This window comes from Chrysemys picta, chromosome 7 (assembly GCF_011386835.1).
Source record: "Chrysemys picta bellii isolate R12L10 chromosome 7, ASM1138683v2, whole genome shotgun sequence".
Classification (NCBI taxonomy): Eukaryota; Metazoa; Chordata; order Testudines; family Emydidae; genus Chrysemys; species Chrysemys picta.
In genome coordinates, this window is record NC_088797.1 from 114,520,669 (window position 1) to 114,541,052 (window position 20,384).

The window sequence follows — 20,384 nt, forward strand, 5'->3', positions numbered from 1 at the left end:
TGACCTGCTGAGGCTTTGCAACTCCTTTTATCTGAGCCTACTGGGCTCTGATTAGCTGTTGTTAGCCCTTGGAGTAGCAGGTCTCTCTAGTTTCCAAGATGAATGCTCCAGTGAGGCTTCTCTAGGCAGGCCTGGAGGACTTACCTTTGCTGCTCTTTTCCTCCCACCCTGCTGCTTCCTGGGGTGGGATGTGGCAGAGCAGCGGGGTCTCCAGTAAGGGGCCATGAAGGCCTGGTACACCCCGTCACAGTGTGATGCTGTGTTTTTGTGGGTGCTACCGTTCTGATATGGATTCAGCCATCTGCAGCTTAAAATGCAACCTCTGAATGACTGTTCAGGGAAAAGTATGCAATGGGCAAGGAACAAGGCAGTAAATTTAGTTGAACTAACGACAACCGCTGCCTTGTTCTCGGTGAATTAGGCCACTTTCCTTTGACCCATAGAATTAATAAATGCAGCACTTGGCACTTTGTATAGAACGTATTCTCTTAAAAAGGTTGTACAGGTTGAACCTCTCTAGTCCGGCACCCTGGGGACCTGACCGATGCCGAACCAGAGAATTTTCTGAACCACAGGAGGTCAATATTGTAGCGAGCGGGTCTCTTTTTATTTTTATCTCGCCGAGGCGAATAAATGGAACAACACTTGCAATACCGCCTAGCCAAGGCTTACCAGCTCTCTTCATAACAAAGTGTTGTTGCACAATTTTACTGTATTGGCACAAGGAAATAAGTAGATAAAGCATGAAAAACATAAAATGAAATCATGCCGGACCACGGATGTTGCCAGACCAGAGAGTGCTGTACTAGAGATGTTCAACCTGTACAACTATTAACTAATTAATAAAATACCACCAAATTTGATACTGTCCTTAACAAAGTACAAAATTAATATAATCCTTTAAAAAATGAACCACAAAATAATAAAATGTTATGAACAACTAGACAACACAAAGTCTTTTAACTGATCCATACTGCTCACCTTTCTCGTTTGTCTATTGTTATAATAAGCAGCAGCCCGTCTACTTAGCAAACATAGGCAGAGGTCCTGTTCCAGAACTGGGTACCTGTTCAGGTTTGACATAAAACTACAAGGCTATAATGCATCTGCACCCCAAGGTTATGGCAAAGTGTAGTTAAGTGTTCCCACTCCATAAAGGTGATCTTTCAGTTCTTCTTTGGGATCTAGAGTGAGTGGATCAAGCAGCAGGCCTGAGAGTTTGAAACCAGAGTTGATCGATAGTTTGGCAGAGAGTTGGAATCTTGCTCCCTTCTTCCCATGGGACTGCCAAAATAGAGATCAAGCATGAAATGTGCAAGTTGTAATTTAGCCTATAATGAAGGGGGTCATTTGCTGGAACATTCTGAAAATAGTGTGCCAATATTTAATATTCTGAATGTGTACATATGTAGGGAAACACATGGCTTTAAAGTGTTTTTCTTTATCTTGCTGAGCTGCAGTGTGGGGGGTTAGTTTTGAAAGTCTCCTAATTGGAATCTGGATGTTACGTAGATGAGGATCAAAGTTCTCAGCGTTACATTTTAACTCTTCTAAACAGGAAGAATTCCCTCTTCAAATTTGGCATCCACATAAAAATTAAGTGCACAGTATGCAGAATTGTGTAAGGGTCAGAGGATGGGGAGTTGAAACACCTGTGAGGAAATCCTGGTCCCATTGACAGTCATTGAAGTCTATGGCAAAATCCCATTGATTCTTGTCTCAACTCTGCCACTGGATTGGTGCTTGAGCTTGGCCAAGTTGCAGACATTCGGTCCCACAAATTCTCTATCTATAAAATAGGAATAATGAGACTTAGCGTCCTCTGTAAAATATTTAGAGATCTTGGATGAGGTGCCCTTTATTGTTCTCTTTAAGCCTTCTTTAGCTGTAGTAGTAGTTTCAGTAGATTCCCCCTAGCGCTGGCTTATGCTTCGAGTGTTGATTGGGATGTTCTGCAGATAATTGTCTCACAGGTGGTAAAGTCAGAACTAATCGATCAGCTAGTTAAATCCCACCACAGATCAAATAATCCCTTCAAGTAGTTCTTTTGCCCTGTCAACAAACACTTTGTTTGATATTTTGGTGCTACATGCAGGTTTCTGTGCTGCTGAAATGTGTTTTAATTAGATGGTCCTAGAAATTTAATTTTTATATATAATAAAAACTGTCTTTTATTTAGTGCAGATAAACTGACCTTCCAAGTGAGGGTATAATCATATTTTACCCTCTCATTCTGTTTCACTCAGTATTTTCAGTCCTATCCTGTTTTGTTCCCTTAATTTAGGGCCTGATCTTGCAAATACTTAAGCATAGGTATAATATTTTAAATCGGTGGGACTACTCATGTGAATAAATCATGCATGATTACAGGATCAGGATCATACATAGTAAGCATTTTTTTGGCTTAGAAATCTCCCTTTCTCCATATTGTAAGCACAGTGCACATTATCTGTGATGTTAAGAAAGTAATAAAGTAGAGGTAGTCAAAAAACCCAGACAGTTTTCTGTGAAATTTTTTGAACAAAATGTTTTCACTGATTTTTTTTTGATAGAAAGTGTTTGATTTTCACAGGAAAACCTTGAAATAAAATTAATTACAATTTTCTGTTTTTTCAAAATCTGAGTGGCTAAGTTGCAGTGTTTAATGTTTCTTTTTGCCACTCAGTAGGTTTTCAAAAGCTGAGGTAGTTTGGAAAAGTTAGAGTGCACAAAGGGAACCCTCCCCAAATTATAGCCATTATTCATTCCTTTAGATTTGTTGGCGTGAAAGGGAGTGGAATTTTGACATTTCAATTTTTTTTTTCAGGTTTTGAAAATAAAATTTTCAATTCTGAAGTAAAAATTTTCATTTAGCTTTGAAACTGGTCAGGAAAATTTTGAAAAAAATTGAAATATTTTTCACATGAAAACAGAGTTTTTTGACAAAATCCCGTTTTTCAGCAGGAAAATGTTTTGACTGAAAAACTGTGACCAGCTCTATTAATAACATATTGTATGTACCTTAATTTGGGCTGCTAAACATTTTTCCACAACAGAATTATAGAGAAACTGTTATGCTGATTTCTCATGTTCTGTCTTTCTTTACAGAGATGACTTAAATTTCACTGGGGGCAACTATTCTGTGTGACTGAGTGACTTGTTGTTGTTTATCAGTGGAATTATTGGTTTCAAGACTCCATATGCCAAATTGATCTCTGGTGTAACTTTGAAGTTCCTAGTCCTGAATTTTCTTTACCTTGCCTCTCCTGTAAATCGCAGACACCAGTGCAAAGTGAGTGTAAAATGCTACCATCATGGCTTTGTAGCATTACTCACTCCATTTGAGGACCCAATCCGGAATCCTTTGAAGTCAATGGAAAGATTCCCATAGACTACAGTAGAGCTGGATCAGATCCTAAACCACAACTCAGGGTGCAAGGCAATGCAAATTCAGCAATCAGTTTGATTCCATGACTCTACTTATACTATGCTAAGTTTCTGTTGGTGAAGAATTGAGTCAATGGAGCTTCTGAGTAAAGAATGCTCTCTCCTTCCAATAAACCAAGCCTGTAATTCTTACTGGAAATGTGTTATCACAGTTTAAGGCTGTGACATCCTCTCCATTAATAACCTTTCATAGAATCATAGAATATCAGGGTTGGAAGGGACCTCAGGAAGTCATCTAGTCCAACCCCCTGCTCAAAGCAGGACCAATCCCCAGACAGATTTTTGCCCCAGATCCCTAAATAGCCCCCTCAAGGATTGAACTCACAACTCTGGGTTTAGCAGGCCAATGCTCAAACCACTGAGCTATCCCTCCCTCCTCCCTTTGTTTACATAGGTTTATGGATGAATTATAAAATGGTGATACAGGCTGACAGTGGCCATAAAATATTTCAATCCAGAAGCAATTTTAAAATGTATATATTTGCAATGTTGCTTCATTCTAGTATAACTGAAAAATGAAACCTTGCTAAATATTAGCCCACCAGATAGCCTAATAGTTCTTATATTGTGCAAACCAAAATAACATGACACAGAAATTAAACCTTTTAAAAGTGGCTTCTGCTCTTGCACAATAACTGCTTGCTGGATTTTCAGTATGGCTTTTTTTGAGATATTTAAAAAGTTTTCACTCTGCTTCTAATTTAGTGCCTGCAGTAAACTGCAGACAGCATCAATTATAGGCACAAAAGAAAGCATTCAGGCTACCAACAGATCCGGGGTGTAAAAATGGGGGTGTAAAATAGAAGCAAATTTTTCTAATATATCCTTTATTTTCCATAATATGTGACCCAGAATAACACCTCAATGGAATCAGTAGGGATCTGTGTGGCCAGATCACTGGGTCCATGCAGACCCTTACTGAAGTCAGTGGGGTGCTACGTAGGTGCCAGGGTGGAGCTCATTGCCCTATCAGGGTCAAAGATCCCTTCCACTGTCAGGTAATGAGAATCTGTAGACATTAAATGCTATATGTCTTTACCTTGCTCTCCCAGGCAGACAATAGATTTTATACTCTGGTGAGGAGTGCTCTAGAAATACCTGTAAGCAGTTAAATTATTACTCTTCAAAGATGGGTTTTCTAGATGAGGAGATTAAATACATAAAACAAGTATACGTAATATAATGGGCTACCAAGAAATCCTGCCAAACATTCAAAATTTTGGATGGGCAGCCAGCTTTAAATCTGAATTTCTTCTTTGCTTTTGGCCAGTTTGTGGCACAGTTTTAGTATTGTTTAATGGGTCTTTTTAACATATATTTGTAGGACAATACGGCCCCTGATCATGTTTCAGTGTGCAGAAGGGAATGCAAAGTGGCTGTGCATTCCCTAGTCAGAAATACAGCCATCTGCCCATCTTAGTGTTTTGTACAGCACCCATCACTGTAGTATATAAGTACTTCACAGGACAATTAGTTCCATGTAGTGAGGTTTCTAGAGGAAATCTCTGATCCATTTGCTGCACTGTGCTCTCTGCTTTCTTCTTTTCTAAAGGAAGGTGAAGAGGACCAGGATTTGTATTGAAAGGATGGGGTAAGGCTGACTTAAACCTAATCCTGGCCCACTACTCAGTAAGTCACCATGAGGAAGATAAACCATTACTTTGCTTCAGAGAAGAGTCACTGCAGTTGTTGCAGGATGTTAACTTCTGCTGTGTTGTGGTCCCACACCCCCACAACAGTCCCTGTTTTTATATAAGTGGAGGACTGGAGTCTGTAGTCATAGTTTTCTCTTCATTGGGTGCTTTCAGTTCTTTAGTGCCTTTCCCACTGCATAGCTCTACCCAATGAGGTGTTCTTTGATGGCTTTTTTTAATATTAAGGCGACATCTCTTTGTTTTTGCACTCGGTTTGCATTTGGGTCATCTAGACTTCATCAAAAGTTAGGGCTAGTCTACACTAGAAGCACTACAGTGTGCAGCTGTACTGATCAGCTGTGCTGCTAAAGCATGTCTGGTGAAGACGCTCTGTGCTGACGGGAGAGTGCTCTCCCGCTGACTTAATAAAACTACCTCTGCAAGGTAGCTATGTTGGTGGGAGAAGTTCTCCTGCCGACATAGCGCTGTCCACACTGGCGCTTAGGTCGGTGTAACTTACGTCGCTCAAGGAGGTGGCTTATTCACACCCCTGAGTGATGTAAGTTATACCGAAGTAAGTGGAAGTGTAGATAAGGCCTTTAAGTTCAGTAAGGTCAGTAGATGCCCCTTTTTATTATCAACCTCATAATAATACATTATATAGCCCAACTGAGTGCTGGATAGAAACTTGCTACAAAACTCAGCTACATAAATAAATACAGACACATCTGATTGCATTTCTTTTTTTTTTAATAATATACTGTAAAGTCCAATAATAGTGGATTGGAAGAAATAGTTCGTCAGAATGTTGCGCTAGTAATTTTGGCCAGAAAATAAGCAGTGAGAGAAACTGTCAAGATTTCATGGAGCTTTGCATTTATAATTTTGGGTCATAAATCATTCTGCTGAACAATGGATCAATTTTTCAGCAATTTGGGGACAATCACTGTACTCAGGGTGTGTTTTTCATAAATGATCGAAAGTGTCTCCACAGGATAAACACTGGCTGTGCAAAACCCAGCATTCTCATCAGAAATCTCCTCTCCTAGTTACACTTGTCATTTCTGCTACAAAGATCAGGTTCTCTTTGGGCCAATCCTGGATTCCTTGCACACCCAACCCCCTACTGACTTCAGGCACAGCCCCATGTTATTGGCAGCATAGAGCTGCAGGGGTAGCTCCTTGGGTAATTTTATTGCAAGAAAGAAGAATTCTCCGTGGAGCTCTCCAGCAGACAAAGGGAAGTACCCTCTATATTTGATCAGCGCAAAGGCCTGAGCAATCCCTTCCGAGGGCCCAGTGACCTATTTAAAATGCCTGGTAGTGACACCCACCTGATTATTTCCCCCCACATCCTCCAAACCAAAAGTATCAACATTTGGGAAAGGGAAAGAAGTAGACAGTCCAAAATTAAAATGGGAACAATGGCTTTAAAGACAAGTTGTTGAGAGTATCTCTGAGCCCCATTTGTACTAGCCTAAAATCACACTAAAACTCACCACCTTCTGTGTGGAGTAGGTATGGTGACTGATTACATAGACTTGGGGTGAAATTCACCTCCCCACTGTGTTTCTCTCTCTTTTTTACACACACCCCACCCAGTAAATGGGCCTTGTGTTGGGAACGAACACACACATACCCCACCACCACCCAGTAAATGGGCCTTGTGTTGGGAACTAGGCAAGTGTTTGGGGGATAAAATCTATCACCTGACACTTAGATTGGGCATGAGCCTCTCTATGGTCGCTGTTACAGACCCCGTGCTCTTTGGTTCCTATCCCAGTGACTGAATTTCTCATCTAGTGAAGAACTGACTGTGTAAGTGCTTGCATACCAAGTGAACTTTAATCTCTTAAGAGAATACTAATTTAAAGCATCTATGAGCTTTAATTTCCGAGTGTTGCAAACACACACAATTTTAATAATAAATGACATAGTTTTCTTAACAAGGAGGCACTTTAGGCACTTAGCTATTGTAAACTTCCTCTCCCCTCCTCACCCCCGAGTTTCTTAACCAATGCTAGAGGATTCACTGTGTTTATTATTATTATTTATCTGGTTCCAGTTAAGATGGGAGACTTTACTTAACCATTCAGTTTTTTTGGGGGGTGTTGTTTTTGGCAGATGTATATTGAACAAAACAAGTTGAAAAGGCAAAGTCATCTGCTACTGCAAAATTCTGCTCCTGATCAGCAGCTTATGAAAGCTTTAGATGAAAATGCCAAGTTGACCCAAACACTGGAAGAAGAGAGACATCAACACCAGCAAAAGGTAGTGTAAGATTTTTCACCTACTATAGGATTTTAGATAGCTTCTCAAAACTCCTATTAATTGCCATTTATTAAATGTGCCCAGCACAGTTAAATGCAGAGATCTGGTCCCTCCCCTAGCCCCTGTCTCTTTGGGTCATTGATAGGGTTTGAACACACAATCTTCAGCACTTACGCCCTGATTCAGAAAGCATCTCTCTTCAAGAAAGCAGGTAAGCTAAGCATGTGCTTACTTTAAGCATGTGCATGTACTTAAAATTACCGGTATGTCCTGAATAGGGATGAAGTTAAAGATGTTCTTTCCTGAATCAGGTCTTGAAAGCATGCTCCTTTAACACTGGAGGTAAAGGAATGACTCTACTAGCTGGTAGCCGTAGCAGGCACTTAACTCTTCTGTGAACCAGCCACTGGACACTGATAAAGGCATGTGCTAGTATGGATTACCAAAGCACTAGGACACTCAATGGATGATAAGTTTGAGTGTTGCTTTTTAAATTAATAGGGGTGATATGATGTCACATTGATGTGCGTTAATATTTATGTGCCTTGGGGAAAGCAGTGATTTTCAGGAAGGATTTAAATGAAGAGAAGGCAGGATCCAGGCATCCTGCAATGGGAAGGTGGTTCCTGGTTCCAGAGATGCAGGAAAATGAGAGCAGTAGAAGGAAGTATAAATCCCACAGTATCGGGGAACTATAGAAAAAGATAGAAATTATACAAAATGCTGTGTATATGGGTGCCGTGGAAAACCCCAGAGTTATGAAAGGCATGAGGAAGATGGCATCTCTGAAGTAAGACTATGTAGTATGGTATCTGTGGATCTATGACCATTTCCACCAGCTGAGGATCTGCACCTATAAATCGCTTTAGTTTCCAGTGTGTGTATACCATAAGGCGGTGGTCCCCAAACCTTTTTGTCCATGCCCCCCTCCCCAGAAGCCACAGTGGAGTTGAAGCCACAGTCAGGAGTGGGGCTGGTGCTGCAGCTGGGGCCTCGGCTGGGAGTGGGGCTGCAGTCGTGGCTGGGAGCAGAGCTAGAGCTGGGAGCTGCGGGTTGCAGCTGGAATCGGAGCCGGGAGCCGGTGGCCAACGCCAGGGCCGGATCTGGAGGTGGGAACTGAACGTGGGGGCAGAGCAGGGCTGGGTGGTGCTCCCTCTCCCCCCGGGGTCTGGCCTGGGCCCTGCCGTGCCCCCCTGAATATTCCTCCATGCCCCCTGCCCCACAGTTTGGGGACCACTGCCATAGGGTAATGCTCAGTAGTTGTACTTTCACATGTACAGTAAAGCCAAAGATACATTCACTTAATATATTTATTTAAAAACATACTTGAGGTGTAATAGCCGGCTTATAGAAAATCTCTGATTTTTTGTAAACTAGACCAGATTGTATATATTTAATAGCTATGGAAGTGATTGCTTCAACATAGTTGAATGCTGCCACTCAATCTGATGTCTTTCTGTAGTTTATCCATTGACAACTGCATGAACTACGGAAGGAGTGAGTTTAAATTATAACCTTTAAACAGAAGCAGTTAACTAAAAAAAAAAAAAAAAAAAGCACATTAGTGTTTGCTTCAGATGAGGAAACTGTGTTCAAATAAGATGATTAAATCTCTAAAGAAAAAAAGTTTTTGTGGCTCTCTTTCAAAAATGTTTGCTTAAAAAGACTTCTCATGTATATTACTGCCGTTTACAGTGTTTCTGCCAATCTCATATTCTTAAGGCCTACAGTGTCTGATAGATAGCCCCGCTATTTATCAAGGCAAAAGACAGAATGAGCATTTATTTTTTTATGTTTGCCACCCTCAGGTTAAAGAATTAGAAGAGAAGCTAGAAAATGAAGCACTACATAAGGAGATCAGTTGTCTGCAGCAGCAGCTGGGGCTTCTGGAAGAAGATAAAAAGGAGTTGGAACTAAAGTGGCAGAACTCTGAAGAAAAAGTTAAAAACCTAAAGCATTCAGGTAAAATCACTTAAATTAAATTAAGTTTAGAAGTGAAATTCTCTCAAGTGTTACTGGTGCAGACCTAATAGAATTATACATGATACTTTTGAGACAAAGCCATGAACATCTGTGCATAATTTGTGTTTCACGGTATGAAGTTCAGTGACTCAACTCAACATAATATCTAGAATCTATTCAGTAGAAAAATCTTTTAAAATTTTGTGGCATTGCGATGAGGCATACAAACCTCACTGGAGAACAAGGGGTTAAGGAACAGCTCTGGTCCCAGGCAGCCCTGTCCAGCCACACTTGCAGGGCCTGCACAAACTGGAGGCAGGGGCTTTAAAAAGGGAAGCAAAGCAGCTCAGAGGCAGGGGGCAGTGGAAGGGAGCAGACAGCTGCTATGAGGGAGCCCAGGAACTCATTGCCTGAGACCTGACAACGCAGACCTCTGCAAACCTATAAAGGAGAGTCAGGTGACTGAGTGTGCAGGTCAGCGACTTCTCTGATTTACTGTGGGAAGCTAAAGGAGGCTTGCTTAGGAGATGGCCTGGGGGGCAGCTGTGTAGCACTGCAAGGTAGAGTGTAGCTGCCCGCCATAGGGCCCTGGGCCAGAGCAGTGGAGGGGGTGGGCCATGGTTCCCATACCCACTTCAAGAGGATATTACATTTACAAGAGCATTCACCTGGGTTGAGAACCCAGCTGGAAAAGACCTTGACTGTTCAAGGGCCTAGACTCCAAGTCCCCATGTTAAAGGGAAGGACTGGAAATTCTTGGAGAGACGGGGGAGGCACTGAAGGACGGGACTGTGTTTTCAAGAGGGAGATGGCCTGCACCCTCCTGCTTGACCACTAAGCAGCATGGTCGGTGGTTGTTCACCTTCCACAGGCATATAAAATTAAATCTTTAGGTAACTCCGAGTTTACAGTAAGTAAAGATTCAATGCAGTGTTTACATGTGAAAGGATAATCCTTTTAAGTTCAGCTGTAATTTGTATCTTTCATTGACTCAAAAGACATAAATAAATAGAACATGACCGTTCTGTTAATTCTTTCACAGAGATACACACACAATACACCATGGCTTATCATGTAGCACCCCTATTGTACAGATGATGAGGGGGGGAAGTTCATGTTTCCATATGTGGAAAAATTCCATATATGGAAGTTATCAAGCAACTTAGGAAATCACACAAGCATTTACTCTTGATCTGGCAGTTATCAGTGAATTTGTAGGAATGATTTAGCCCTTCAGACTGAGTTGTGAGAAAACAACTCCTGCTGAAGTGAGGTTTTTTTCCCCCATATTATAGGCTCTTCTGATACTGACATTTAAAAGGTAAATACTGTATTCAGAGCTTGGCACAGGGAATTAACCACACGACTCCTGTGGGTTTTAATGGCTGAAATCCATGGGAATTGTGTGTCTAATTCCCTGTGCATCATGCTAAATATTTATCCCCTTACTATCTGACTGAAAAAATTGTCTGACTTTCTGACTATTTGTCCAGTTCATAGGCTAAACTAAAGCCTCCAGAACACTGACAAAAATCACTTACAGTACGTACCGTATGGAACAACTACTGTAATTTAGTTATCAAAGTCTTATATGCTAGAATGGTGCCTGACCAGCTTACAGCATCATGCCTATTAAATGCTAAAAACTGTAATTTAACTCTCTTTATTTAAAATTGCCATTTCATAATAAATTCAAAATATAGTTAGCAGCTGGTGAACTACTGTTTAACTCTCCAAACACAGCTGGAATGTGTAGATGGAAAATGTCAGAGAGAAAAAGCATACCAATATGGTGGTGTGAGCTTCTGGAAAAAATATTTTACAATTTTGTGTGTGTCAAATTAATCATAGACGCATAGAATTTAGCTGGAAAGACATATTAGATCATGCAATCCATCTCACAATCAATGTGGGATTGTTAGATGCTCACTTACCAGGATGATAAGCACACATAAGCAGATAAAATTCCCTAGAATATATTTTCTTAGGGCTCGCTTTTTCAGTCTATTTTTAAAAGTCCCAGGTAACATGGTTGTCATGGTATTTTCCTGATAGTCATCCTAAATTTGGTGTGTGATTAAGTTTAAAAAACAGAAAACTAAGTAATTCCTTTCCATCCTTTGGTTTTACATCTGTCATATCATTATATTCCATTATATTCCATTATCTCCCCTCTGAGTCACTGGTTAGCCAAGGTACACATATTTAGATAGTTTAGTTTTTCCATACGTTTTCAACTTCATGATCATTGTTTTTGCTCTTCCCTAAAGAATTAAATGAAAGTTCTAAGATGCTGAGAATTGAACACCTGAGTAAGTTTCCCATCATTAAAGCATGTCTCTGAGAGTGGGGAAATTGAAAGTTGATCCCAGGCTTCCACCAGATTCTGATTCTGGCAGTTTGTTTCATGTGCAATGTGGATAGAAGGCAGCCAGATGTCCAAAACATGTGAGATACACATGGAAATACCATTATTTTCTACAGGGGATTGTGTGTGCCTGTCATATGTAATGCTATGAAAATGTAACCCAGGCTGTCATTATTATACTGACACTAATAAGATCATGCTGGTTCTTGTTGGGTAGGCATTTTCACTATAAGTCAGATCAGATACTCAACACAGTTAATTAAAATGAACAACAATGGGGGAAGGAATGCAAGCCAAAATAGGGAAAGATCAGGTTAAAGGATATTTAGATAAGTTAGAAGTACTCAAGTTGGCAGGGCCTGATGAAATTCATCAGGGTACTTAAGGAACTAGCTGAAGCAATCTTGGAACTGATAGCATTTGTCTTTGAGAACTTGTGAAGGACAAGTGAGGTCCATGAAGACAGGAGAAGGGCAAACATAGTACCTATCTTTAAAAAGAGGAGCAAAGAGGATCTGGGGAATTATTGACTAGTCAGCTGAACTTTGATATTTGGAAAGACACTGGAACAAATTATTAAGCAATTCTTTTGTAAGCATCTGGAGGATAAAAGGGTTATAAGGAATAGCCAACATAGATTTGTCAATAACAAATGATGCCAAACCAGCCTAATTTCCTTCTTTGACAGGGTTACTGGCCTAGTGAGTAGGGGGGAAGCAGTAGATGCGATATATCTTGATTGTAGTAAGGCTTCTAACAAAGTCTGTGACGGCATTTTCATAAGCAAACTAGGGAGGTATAGTCTAGATAAAATTATTATAAGGTGAGTGTAAAATTTTTTGAAAGACCCTACTCAGAGTAGTTATCAATGGTTCACTGCCAAACTGGGAGGATGTATCTAGTGGAGTTTCTCAGGGGTCAGTCCTGGATCTGGTATTATTCAATATTTTCATTAATGACTTGAATAATGAGGTGGATAGTGTGCTTATAAAATGTTCAGATGACACCAAGCTGGAAGGGGTAGCAAGCATGTTAAAGGACAGGATAAGAATTTAAAAATACCTTGATAAATTGGAGAATTGGTCTGAAGTCAACAAGATAAAATTCAATAAATACAACTGCAAAGAACTTCACTTAGGAAGGAAAAATCAAATGCCAAAATACAAAATGGGGAATAACTGGCCAGGTGGTATTATTGCTGACAAGGATCTGGGCGTTATGGTGGATCACAAATTTTATATCAGTCAACAATATGCTGCAGCTGTGAAAAATGGTATTGTTATTCTGGAGCATATTAACAGGAATGTCTTATATAAGACATGGGAGATAATTGTCCTGCTCTACTCAGCACAGGTGAGCCTCAGCTGGAGTACCATGTCCAGGTCTGCATGCCACACTTTAGGAAAGAGGTGGCCAAATTGGAAAGAGTCCAGAGGAGAGCAACAAAAATGATAAAAAGTTTATAAAACCTGACCTATGAGGAAAGGTTAAAAAAACTGAGCCTGTTTAGTCTTGAGAAAAGAAGACTGGGTGGGAGGGGGACTGATAACAGTCTGCAAATATGTTAAGGGCTATTATAAAGGGGATGGTGTGATGGGTTCGGTCACAGAGACCCCCTTGAGACTGTCACTGACGTGCGGAGTCTACCTCTGAGCCCATTTTCTCTGCCAGTTTGGGCCTCCAGAACCCTGTCTTGTTGAGCCAGATATGCTAATCTGCTGCAGCACAGACCCAGGGTCTGAACCATGCCCCCAAAGCTGCAGACTTAACTGAAAACGACTTAGCAAGTGCTCCTGTCTCTAGCACCCAGCTCTCAATGGGATCCAAACCCCAAATAAATCCGTTTTACTCTATATAAAGTTTATACAGGGTAAACTCATAAATTGTCCGCCCTGTATAATACTGATAGAGAGAGATGCACAGCTGTTTGCTCCCCCAGGTATTAATCATTTACTCTGGGTTATTTAATAAGCAAAACATGATTTTATTAAGTATAAAAAGTAGGATTTAAGTGGTTCCAAGTAATAACAGATAGAACAAAGTAAGTTACTAAGCAAAATAAAACACGCAAGTCTAAGCCTAATACAGTTAAGAAACTGAATACAGGTAAATCTCACTCTCAGAGATGTTCCAATAAGCTTCTTTCACAGACTAGACTCCTTTTTAGTCTGGGCCCAATCCTTTCCCCTGGTACAATCCTTGTTAGTTCCAGCTCAAGTGGTAACTAGGGGATTTCTCATGACTGGCAGCCCCCTTTGTTCTGTTCCACCCCCTTTTATAGCTTTGGCACAAGGCGGGAATCTTTTGTGTCTCTCGGTCCGCACCCCTCCTTCTACATGGAAAAGCATGAGGTTTAAGATGGATTCCAGTACCAGGTGACATGGTCACCTGTCCTGTGAGACCCCAAGCCTTCATTCTTCTTGGCCTGACTCACAGGAAGGCTTGCAAATAAACAGACCCATTTACAACCAATTGTCCTAGTTGATGACTCCTAGTTTGAGCCATCAAGATTCCAAACCACCATTAATGGCCCACACTTTACATAATTACAATAGGACTTCAGAGTTATTTCATATTTCTAGTATCAGATACAAGAACAAAACATTTTTACAAATAGGATGACCACACTCAGTAGATTATAAGCTTTGTAATGATACCTTACAAGAGACCTTTGTCATGAAGCATGTTCCAGTTACATTATATTCACACTCATCACATGGACTATAAGGTGGATAGAAAGCTGGCTAGATTGTCGGGCTCAACGGGTAGTGATCAACGGCTCCATGTCTAGTTGCCAGCCGGTTCAAGTGGAGTGCCCTTAGGGTCGGTCCTGGGGCCGGTTTTGTTCAATATCTTCAAATGATCTGGAGGATGGCATGGACTGCACTCTCAGCAAGTTTGCAGATGACACTAAACTGGGAGGAGTGGTAGATACACTGGAGGGTAGGGATAGGATACAGAGGGACCTAGACAAATTAGAGGATTGGGCCAAAAGAAACCTGATGAGGTTCAACAAGGACGAGTGCAGAGTCCTGCACTTAGGATGGAAGAATCCCATTCACTGTTACAGACTAGGGACCGAGTGGCTAGGCAGCAGTTTTGCAGAAAAGGACCTAGGGGTTACAGTGGACGAGAAGCTGGATATGAGTCAACAGTGTGCCCCTCTTGCCAAGAAGGCTAATGGCATTTTGGGCTGTATAAGTAGGGGCATTGCCAGCAGATCGAGGGACGTGATCATTCCCCTCTATTCGACATTGGTGAGGCCTCACCTTTAGTACTGTGTCCAGTTTTGGGCCCCACACTACAAGAAGGATGTGGAAAAATTGGAAAGAGTCCAGCGGAGGGCAACAAAAATGATGGGGGGTCTGGAGCACATGAGTTATGAGGAGAGGCTGAGGGAACTGGGATTGTTTAGTTTGCAGAAGAGAAGAATGAGGGGGGATTTGATAGCTGCTTTCAACTACCTGAAAGGGGGTTCCAAAGAGGATGGATCTAGACTGTTCTCAGTGGTACCAGATGACAGAACAAGGAGTAATGGTCTCAAGTTGCAGTGGGGGAGGTTTAGGGTTGGATATTAGGAAAAACTTTATCACTAAGAGTGTGGTGAAGCACTGGAATGGGTTACCTAGGAAGGTGGTGGAATCTCCTTCCTTGGAGGTTTTTAAGGTCAGGCTTGACGATTTAGTTGGGATTAGGTCCTGCTTTGAACAGGGGGTTGGACTAGATGACCTCCTGAGGTCCCTTCCAACCCTGATATTCTATGATTCTGTGATTAGCATATTTGTATAAAATCATATGGAGTGCAGCGTCACAGACGGTGATCAATTGTTCTCCATATCCACTGAAGATAGAACAAGAAGTAATGGGCTTAATTGTCAGGAAGGGAAATTTAGGTTAGATATTAGGAAAAGGGTATATGTAAGGGTAGTTAAGCACTGGAATAGGCTTCAAAGGGATGTTGTGGAATCCCCGTCATTGGAGAATTTTAGGAACAGTTGGACAAACACCTGTCAGGCATGGCCTAGATATACTTGGTCCTGCCATGGAGTAGGAGTCTGGATTTGATAACTTCTTGAGGTCCTTTCCAGTCCTATATTGCTATGATTCTATGGGGAACCCATAAGTCAAGCTCCGATTCAAAAAAGCCCTTAAAACATGCTGAAGTCCATCTCTGTTCTGGCCAAAATGCTTTCCTGAATCAGAGGCTCAAGCCCAGGCTTACCTGGAGATACGTGAGTAGTCCTGTTGAAGTCATTTGAATAGTCTTTAGTGTTGTTTGATGTGGCGAATATTGCACATGATTTTCAGTAAAGATATGCAGGTGCTGTTCTGTATGATAGTAGGTTCTTTACGAATGACTATACGGAGATTATTTAAACTTCACATCGCTCATTTACATAAAGCACAAAGTAGATTTGAATGTGCATTCACAGTACTCCTTTTCCCATTTACATATTTTATTATTAAAAAGGGCACCATCTACATAAGAATCTCAGATAGGTTTTTAAAGCCACGTGAGGAATTTAAATTAAAATGTAATTAATAGGAATTGAAGATCCACTTTGGAAGTCCCACCCCATCCATCTGTCTGAAATTCCCTCTATACTTAGAAACAGCTGCTAAGATTTCCTGTAACTAAATGACATTAGAGAAAAATATATTTTTTCACTGTTTCCCCTTTGTACTGCGGTAGCTTCCCCCATTGATTGTGTAGATCTCTCACATAGCAACAGAACAAAAAAAACCCCATGTTTGAAAGAACATGACTGTAAACCTGCAAAAATTTATCAAAGCGACGCATGGTAAAGAGTAGAAACTGAAATAATTTTTTTTTTTAAATTGACTAGATTTCCAGTTGACGTGATGTCCCTTTCACAACTAGGAAATGTAGCAGTCACTCTGGTTTCTCCTTAAAGCTCCAATCATTGTGTATGAAGAGTTTAATATTATGCAGCTAGGCATTCAATTCTCAGAAGTTGCCTGGATTGTAGAAATTGTATGCAGCTAGATCAGTGTTCTTGGTGAAGATGAGTGCAAAAACTACCACTGACCCAGTGTGATAGCAGATCAGCCATTGAGAAGTGCTGCCATTTTGCTTTTGAATGAATCGGTGGCTTTCTTTACAGGCAGAACTTCTGTTTAGGACTCTGGTTTCAAATCACCCAGTAGCAGATGGGGAAACGCTTTTCCTGAGAACTCATTCTGCTTTTCTGTTGCTCTCATGCAGTTGATGAACTCCAGAAACGAATACACAGGTCAGAAAATCCAGCACCGCCACCTCCGCCCCCACCGCCACCTCCGCTTCCTCCCCCTCCTCCCAATCCAATTCGGTAAGTGCTGTAAGTCAAGATATTTGGAAACTGTTTTTCCTTAGGCAGTGGTGTAGGCTGAGCAGTTTTGAACTCAAGCAGACTGAGCAGTGATAAACCAACTTTCTTTAGCTGTTCTGGACTTCTTTTCTTCCTCTCAACCGGCTGGACATCTTGTCTTCCATATTTGGCTGACAAGCTAGACGCATTGACCAGTCCCAATTAGTGTTCGTCCTCCAAGAAGTACTCAAGTTCAGTGGCCTGTTTAGACCGTGATTTTGGGGGAAGGAGGGATACCTCTTTGATCTGAATTTGGAAAGTTGTTCTTCCTGTTATCTGATAGCTGTAGTTATGTACTCCTGTGTGACCTAGAGAAGTGCTTATCTGAATCACTGCTGTTGGGGTACCCTCTGCAAGCAAAAGGGCTGGGTTTGGTATGTCTGCCTCTCCATCCAATGTGGATGATGGAAATAGCTAAATCTGTGGGATCCCAGGTTTTAGGTAGGATAATCAGCCTTCTAAGCATCCAACAGATTGGACAAGATTTTCATAGTGACACCCAAATCCCACTGAAATTTACTGACAGGTGAGGCACCAAATCCAGCAAAGCACTGAACTGCATGATCTTTAAGTGCTTGAAGAGTCCTACATTAAGACTGTTCACATGCTTAAAGTTAAGTATGTGCTCCAGTGCTTTGCTGTCTTGCTCAACTCACCTGTGAAAATCTCAGTCTAGATGCCTACAATTAGACACATGAGTAAGTGGCTTGATTTTCCAAAACTGCGGAGCACTTGCCATCTGCCAGTGAAGTCATACTTCAGACACATTTTTGAAAATCTTGGCCTTTGCTTTTTGTGTTAATAGATTGTTTAAAAGTGAAATTTTCTGTCATACTGCACTAGATGTAACATATGCAAATCTTGTTAAGTTATTGGAATAATGTACAAAAATTCCAATGCTTAGCAATGAAAATTCAACCTTGTTCTGTCATTATTTAGCTGATTCTGTAAAATATATTTCTGAACACCCATATTTGGACTCTTCCTGCTTTTACCTTTCATTAGCTTATGTGACTTGCTTAATTATTTTACACAATCCAGCCACTTTATTCATTTCCACTACAGTTATATACACATTTGAATAGAATGATTAGTATGTAAATTCCTCCCATGCCACAAACAAAACTGCACCTCTTGAAAGACAAATTCCATAGGTAATCAGGGTGCCGAAAGTAGCTAAGGCAGAGTAACTTTTACATGTAATCTGACGCTCAGATGAAGGAATTTTGGGAGTGCGGAGTAACTGTCATACACAGCTACATTTTCAGGCTATATTTTATGGATTGCTTTAAAAATTAGGAGTTAAATACATCATTATTTTAGGACAAGTTTCTGAATCTTTAGTTCAGTTCTTTTCTTTTCAATAAGGTGTAATTATTTGAGATGGTATGGAAAATTTCAAGCCTAGACCTTGGAATTGATGATGAGAGAAACACTGAAGTGTGTCCTAACATTGGAAGTAGCTAAATTGTGACATAAAGAGATTATTTTTCAAGGCTATGAACAATTAAACAAGATGAAATAGACTGTCTGCAATCATTCCTAAGTGTATCATCTCTGGAGTACTGTTTGTAGAACCAAAAGAACTTGCATATTATGTAATAGCACTGATTGCCAGAAAAAAAAAATCTGTAATGACTAATGGGGCAGTAAGTGGGTTTTTTTCAGAAGTTTATTTTTAATTATATTAAATGATACATACATACATACATACATACATACATACATACATACACACACGCTACAACTGCCATGACAGGTAGTTCAAAGAAAGACAGCAATAATAATGTAAATATTAGTAGAATATTCATCATCAACTTACGATTATTAAAAGATAAATGGGTATTTCAAAACTTGACATGAACCAGATGTAAATTATTTTACCTTAATAAGGAATCAATGTTATTTAATGAAACTGTATTTCTTTGTACGGCAGTCTCCTTGACTGGAAAAAAATGTTATTCTGAAGTATTCTTGGGATATGTTCTTGTACTATATGAGGAATAGACAGATAAACTTTAGCCATAGAAGATTATGTAGAAGTGTAAACATCTCTACAGTGTTTTTGATAAAAGGGTACATTGCCAAGTTCAAAGACACGATTTTAAAAGCAAAATTCCCTCTGTGTTACTAATAACTGAAATTAAAACTGAAAGAGTATTAAAGAGAGAATTTTCTCTGAATTGTATAGGGTGGCTGTTTCCTTTTCGCATTTCTCTTTCAACTTAGACAATGAATATAGACTGGTCAGTTTCACATTTTGTTTCTGATCAGTTTCTGGTTTTTCACTTTTAGGTTTTCATGTGTTAGCATAATGGTGAAGTGCTTGTTTTGCAAACACTACAGAGGAATGTTTTATGTTTTTTCGAATCCATGGAATTAAACACTTCTGTTGGTCATAAGTTTTGTAAACCTTTATTTTAAAAATAACCCCTAAATTCTGGGGGCATACTTAGCCTGAAGGTATCTATTTCACAGTGCATATCATGGTGGGGTTTTTATTTATTTATTTTGAACACAACACATAGGCTCTGCTTTTTCTTTTGATCTGGTAAACGTAGGCCAACAAATATTTATTGAAAAATGAGGGAGTGATATGATCACCCTCTAGCAATGTCCTCTGGAGAATAATGCTTGACATTAATATGTGCAATCCTTCATTTTTTGTTGTTGTGCGGGAGGGCTTTAATTTGTTACGTGTCACAATGCCATGTTACCTTTTAATACTCAGATCTTAAGTGTTTTGTATGATGCCCGGCAACAATAAAAGAAAAGTAAATAATATCTTTGTATTTGTAGGGGTGCTTCACCTCTGTCTCTTCATGGAAATGATTAACGCCTCTTTTGTAAATAGGAGAATTATAAATCAGTGAAGCAAGCGCTCAATGCTGGCTCCTTTTGCAATATATGACATATGTTCAGGGTCAATGCTAAAAGTACAGATGTTGCTCATAAGAGAAAGCAGTGTGACTATCTTCATTTTAATTGTCCTGAAAAGGTCCCTTATGTCCATGATTCGTAAGAGGTCTCATCCTAGCAGCACTGTGAGCAAAAAAGAAAGAGCTCCTCAGCAAGAATCAGGTATGGCTCATCCTATTTCAAGCCGTGTGGATCACTTGTTAGAAAATTCAAACAATATTTGTGTGAAATTAAAAAAAAAAAAAATTTTTTTTAAGTAGTTTTCAACAACCCACCCATTTTGGAAGCATTCACCTCTGGCACCAGTTTTAATGCAAAACAGGTTAGTAAAGACTAATAATTGTTACTATCTGTTCGTAGTAATATGATAGTAGCACATGGAGGACCAAATGTGCTAGGTGCTGTGCATACACATAGTAAGAGATTGTGTCTGCC

General features: G+C 40.2%; 1 protein-coding gene across 1 annotated transcript in view; it reads left to right on the top strand.

The window, feature by feature from the left end:
- SHTN1 (shootin 1) overlaps positions 1–20,384 on the top strand; it is a 99,404-nt gene that overhangs the window by 53,565 nt on the left and 25,455 nt on the right. Inside the window, exons 9-12 of the mRNA XM_005310351.5 lie at positions 7,185–7,331; positions 9,140–9,293; positions 16,889–16,991; positions 20,029–20,111. Coding sequence (XP_005310408.2) covers positions 7,185–7,331; positions 9,140–9,293; positions 16,889–16,991; positions 20,029–20,111 — 487 coding nt within the window. The remainder of the gene's footprint in view (positions 1–7,184; positions 7,332–9,139; positions 9,294–16,888; positions 16,992–20,028; positions 20,112–20,384) is intronic.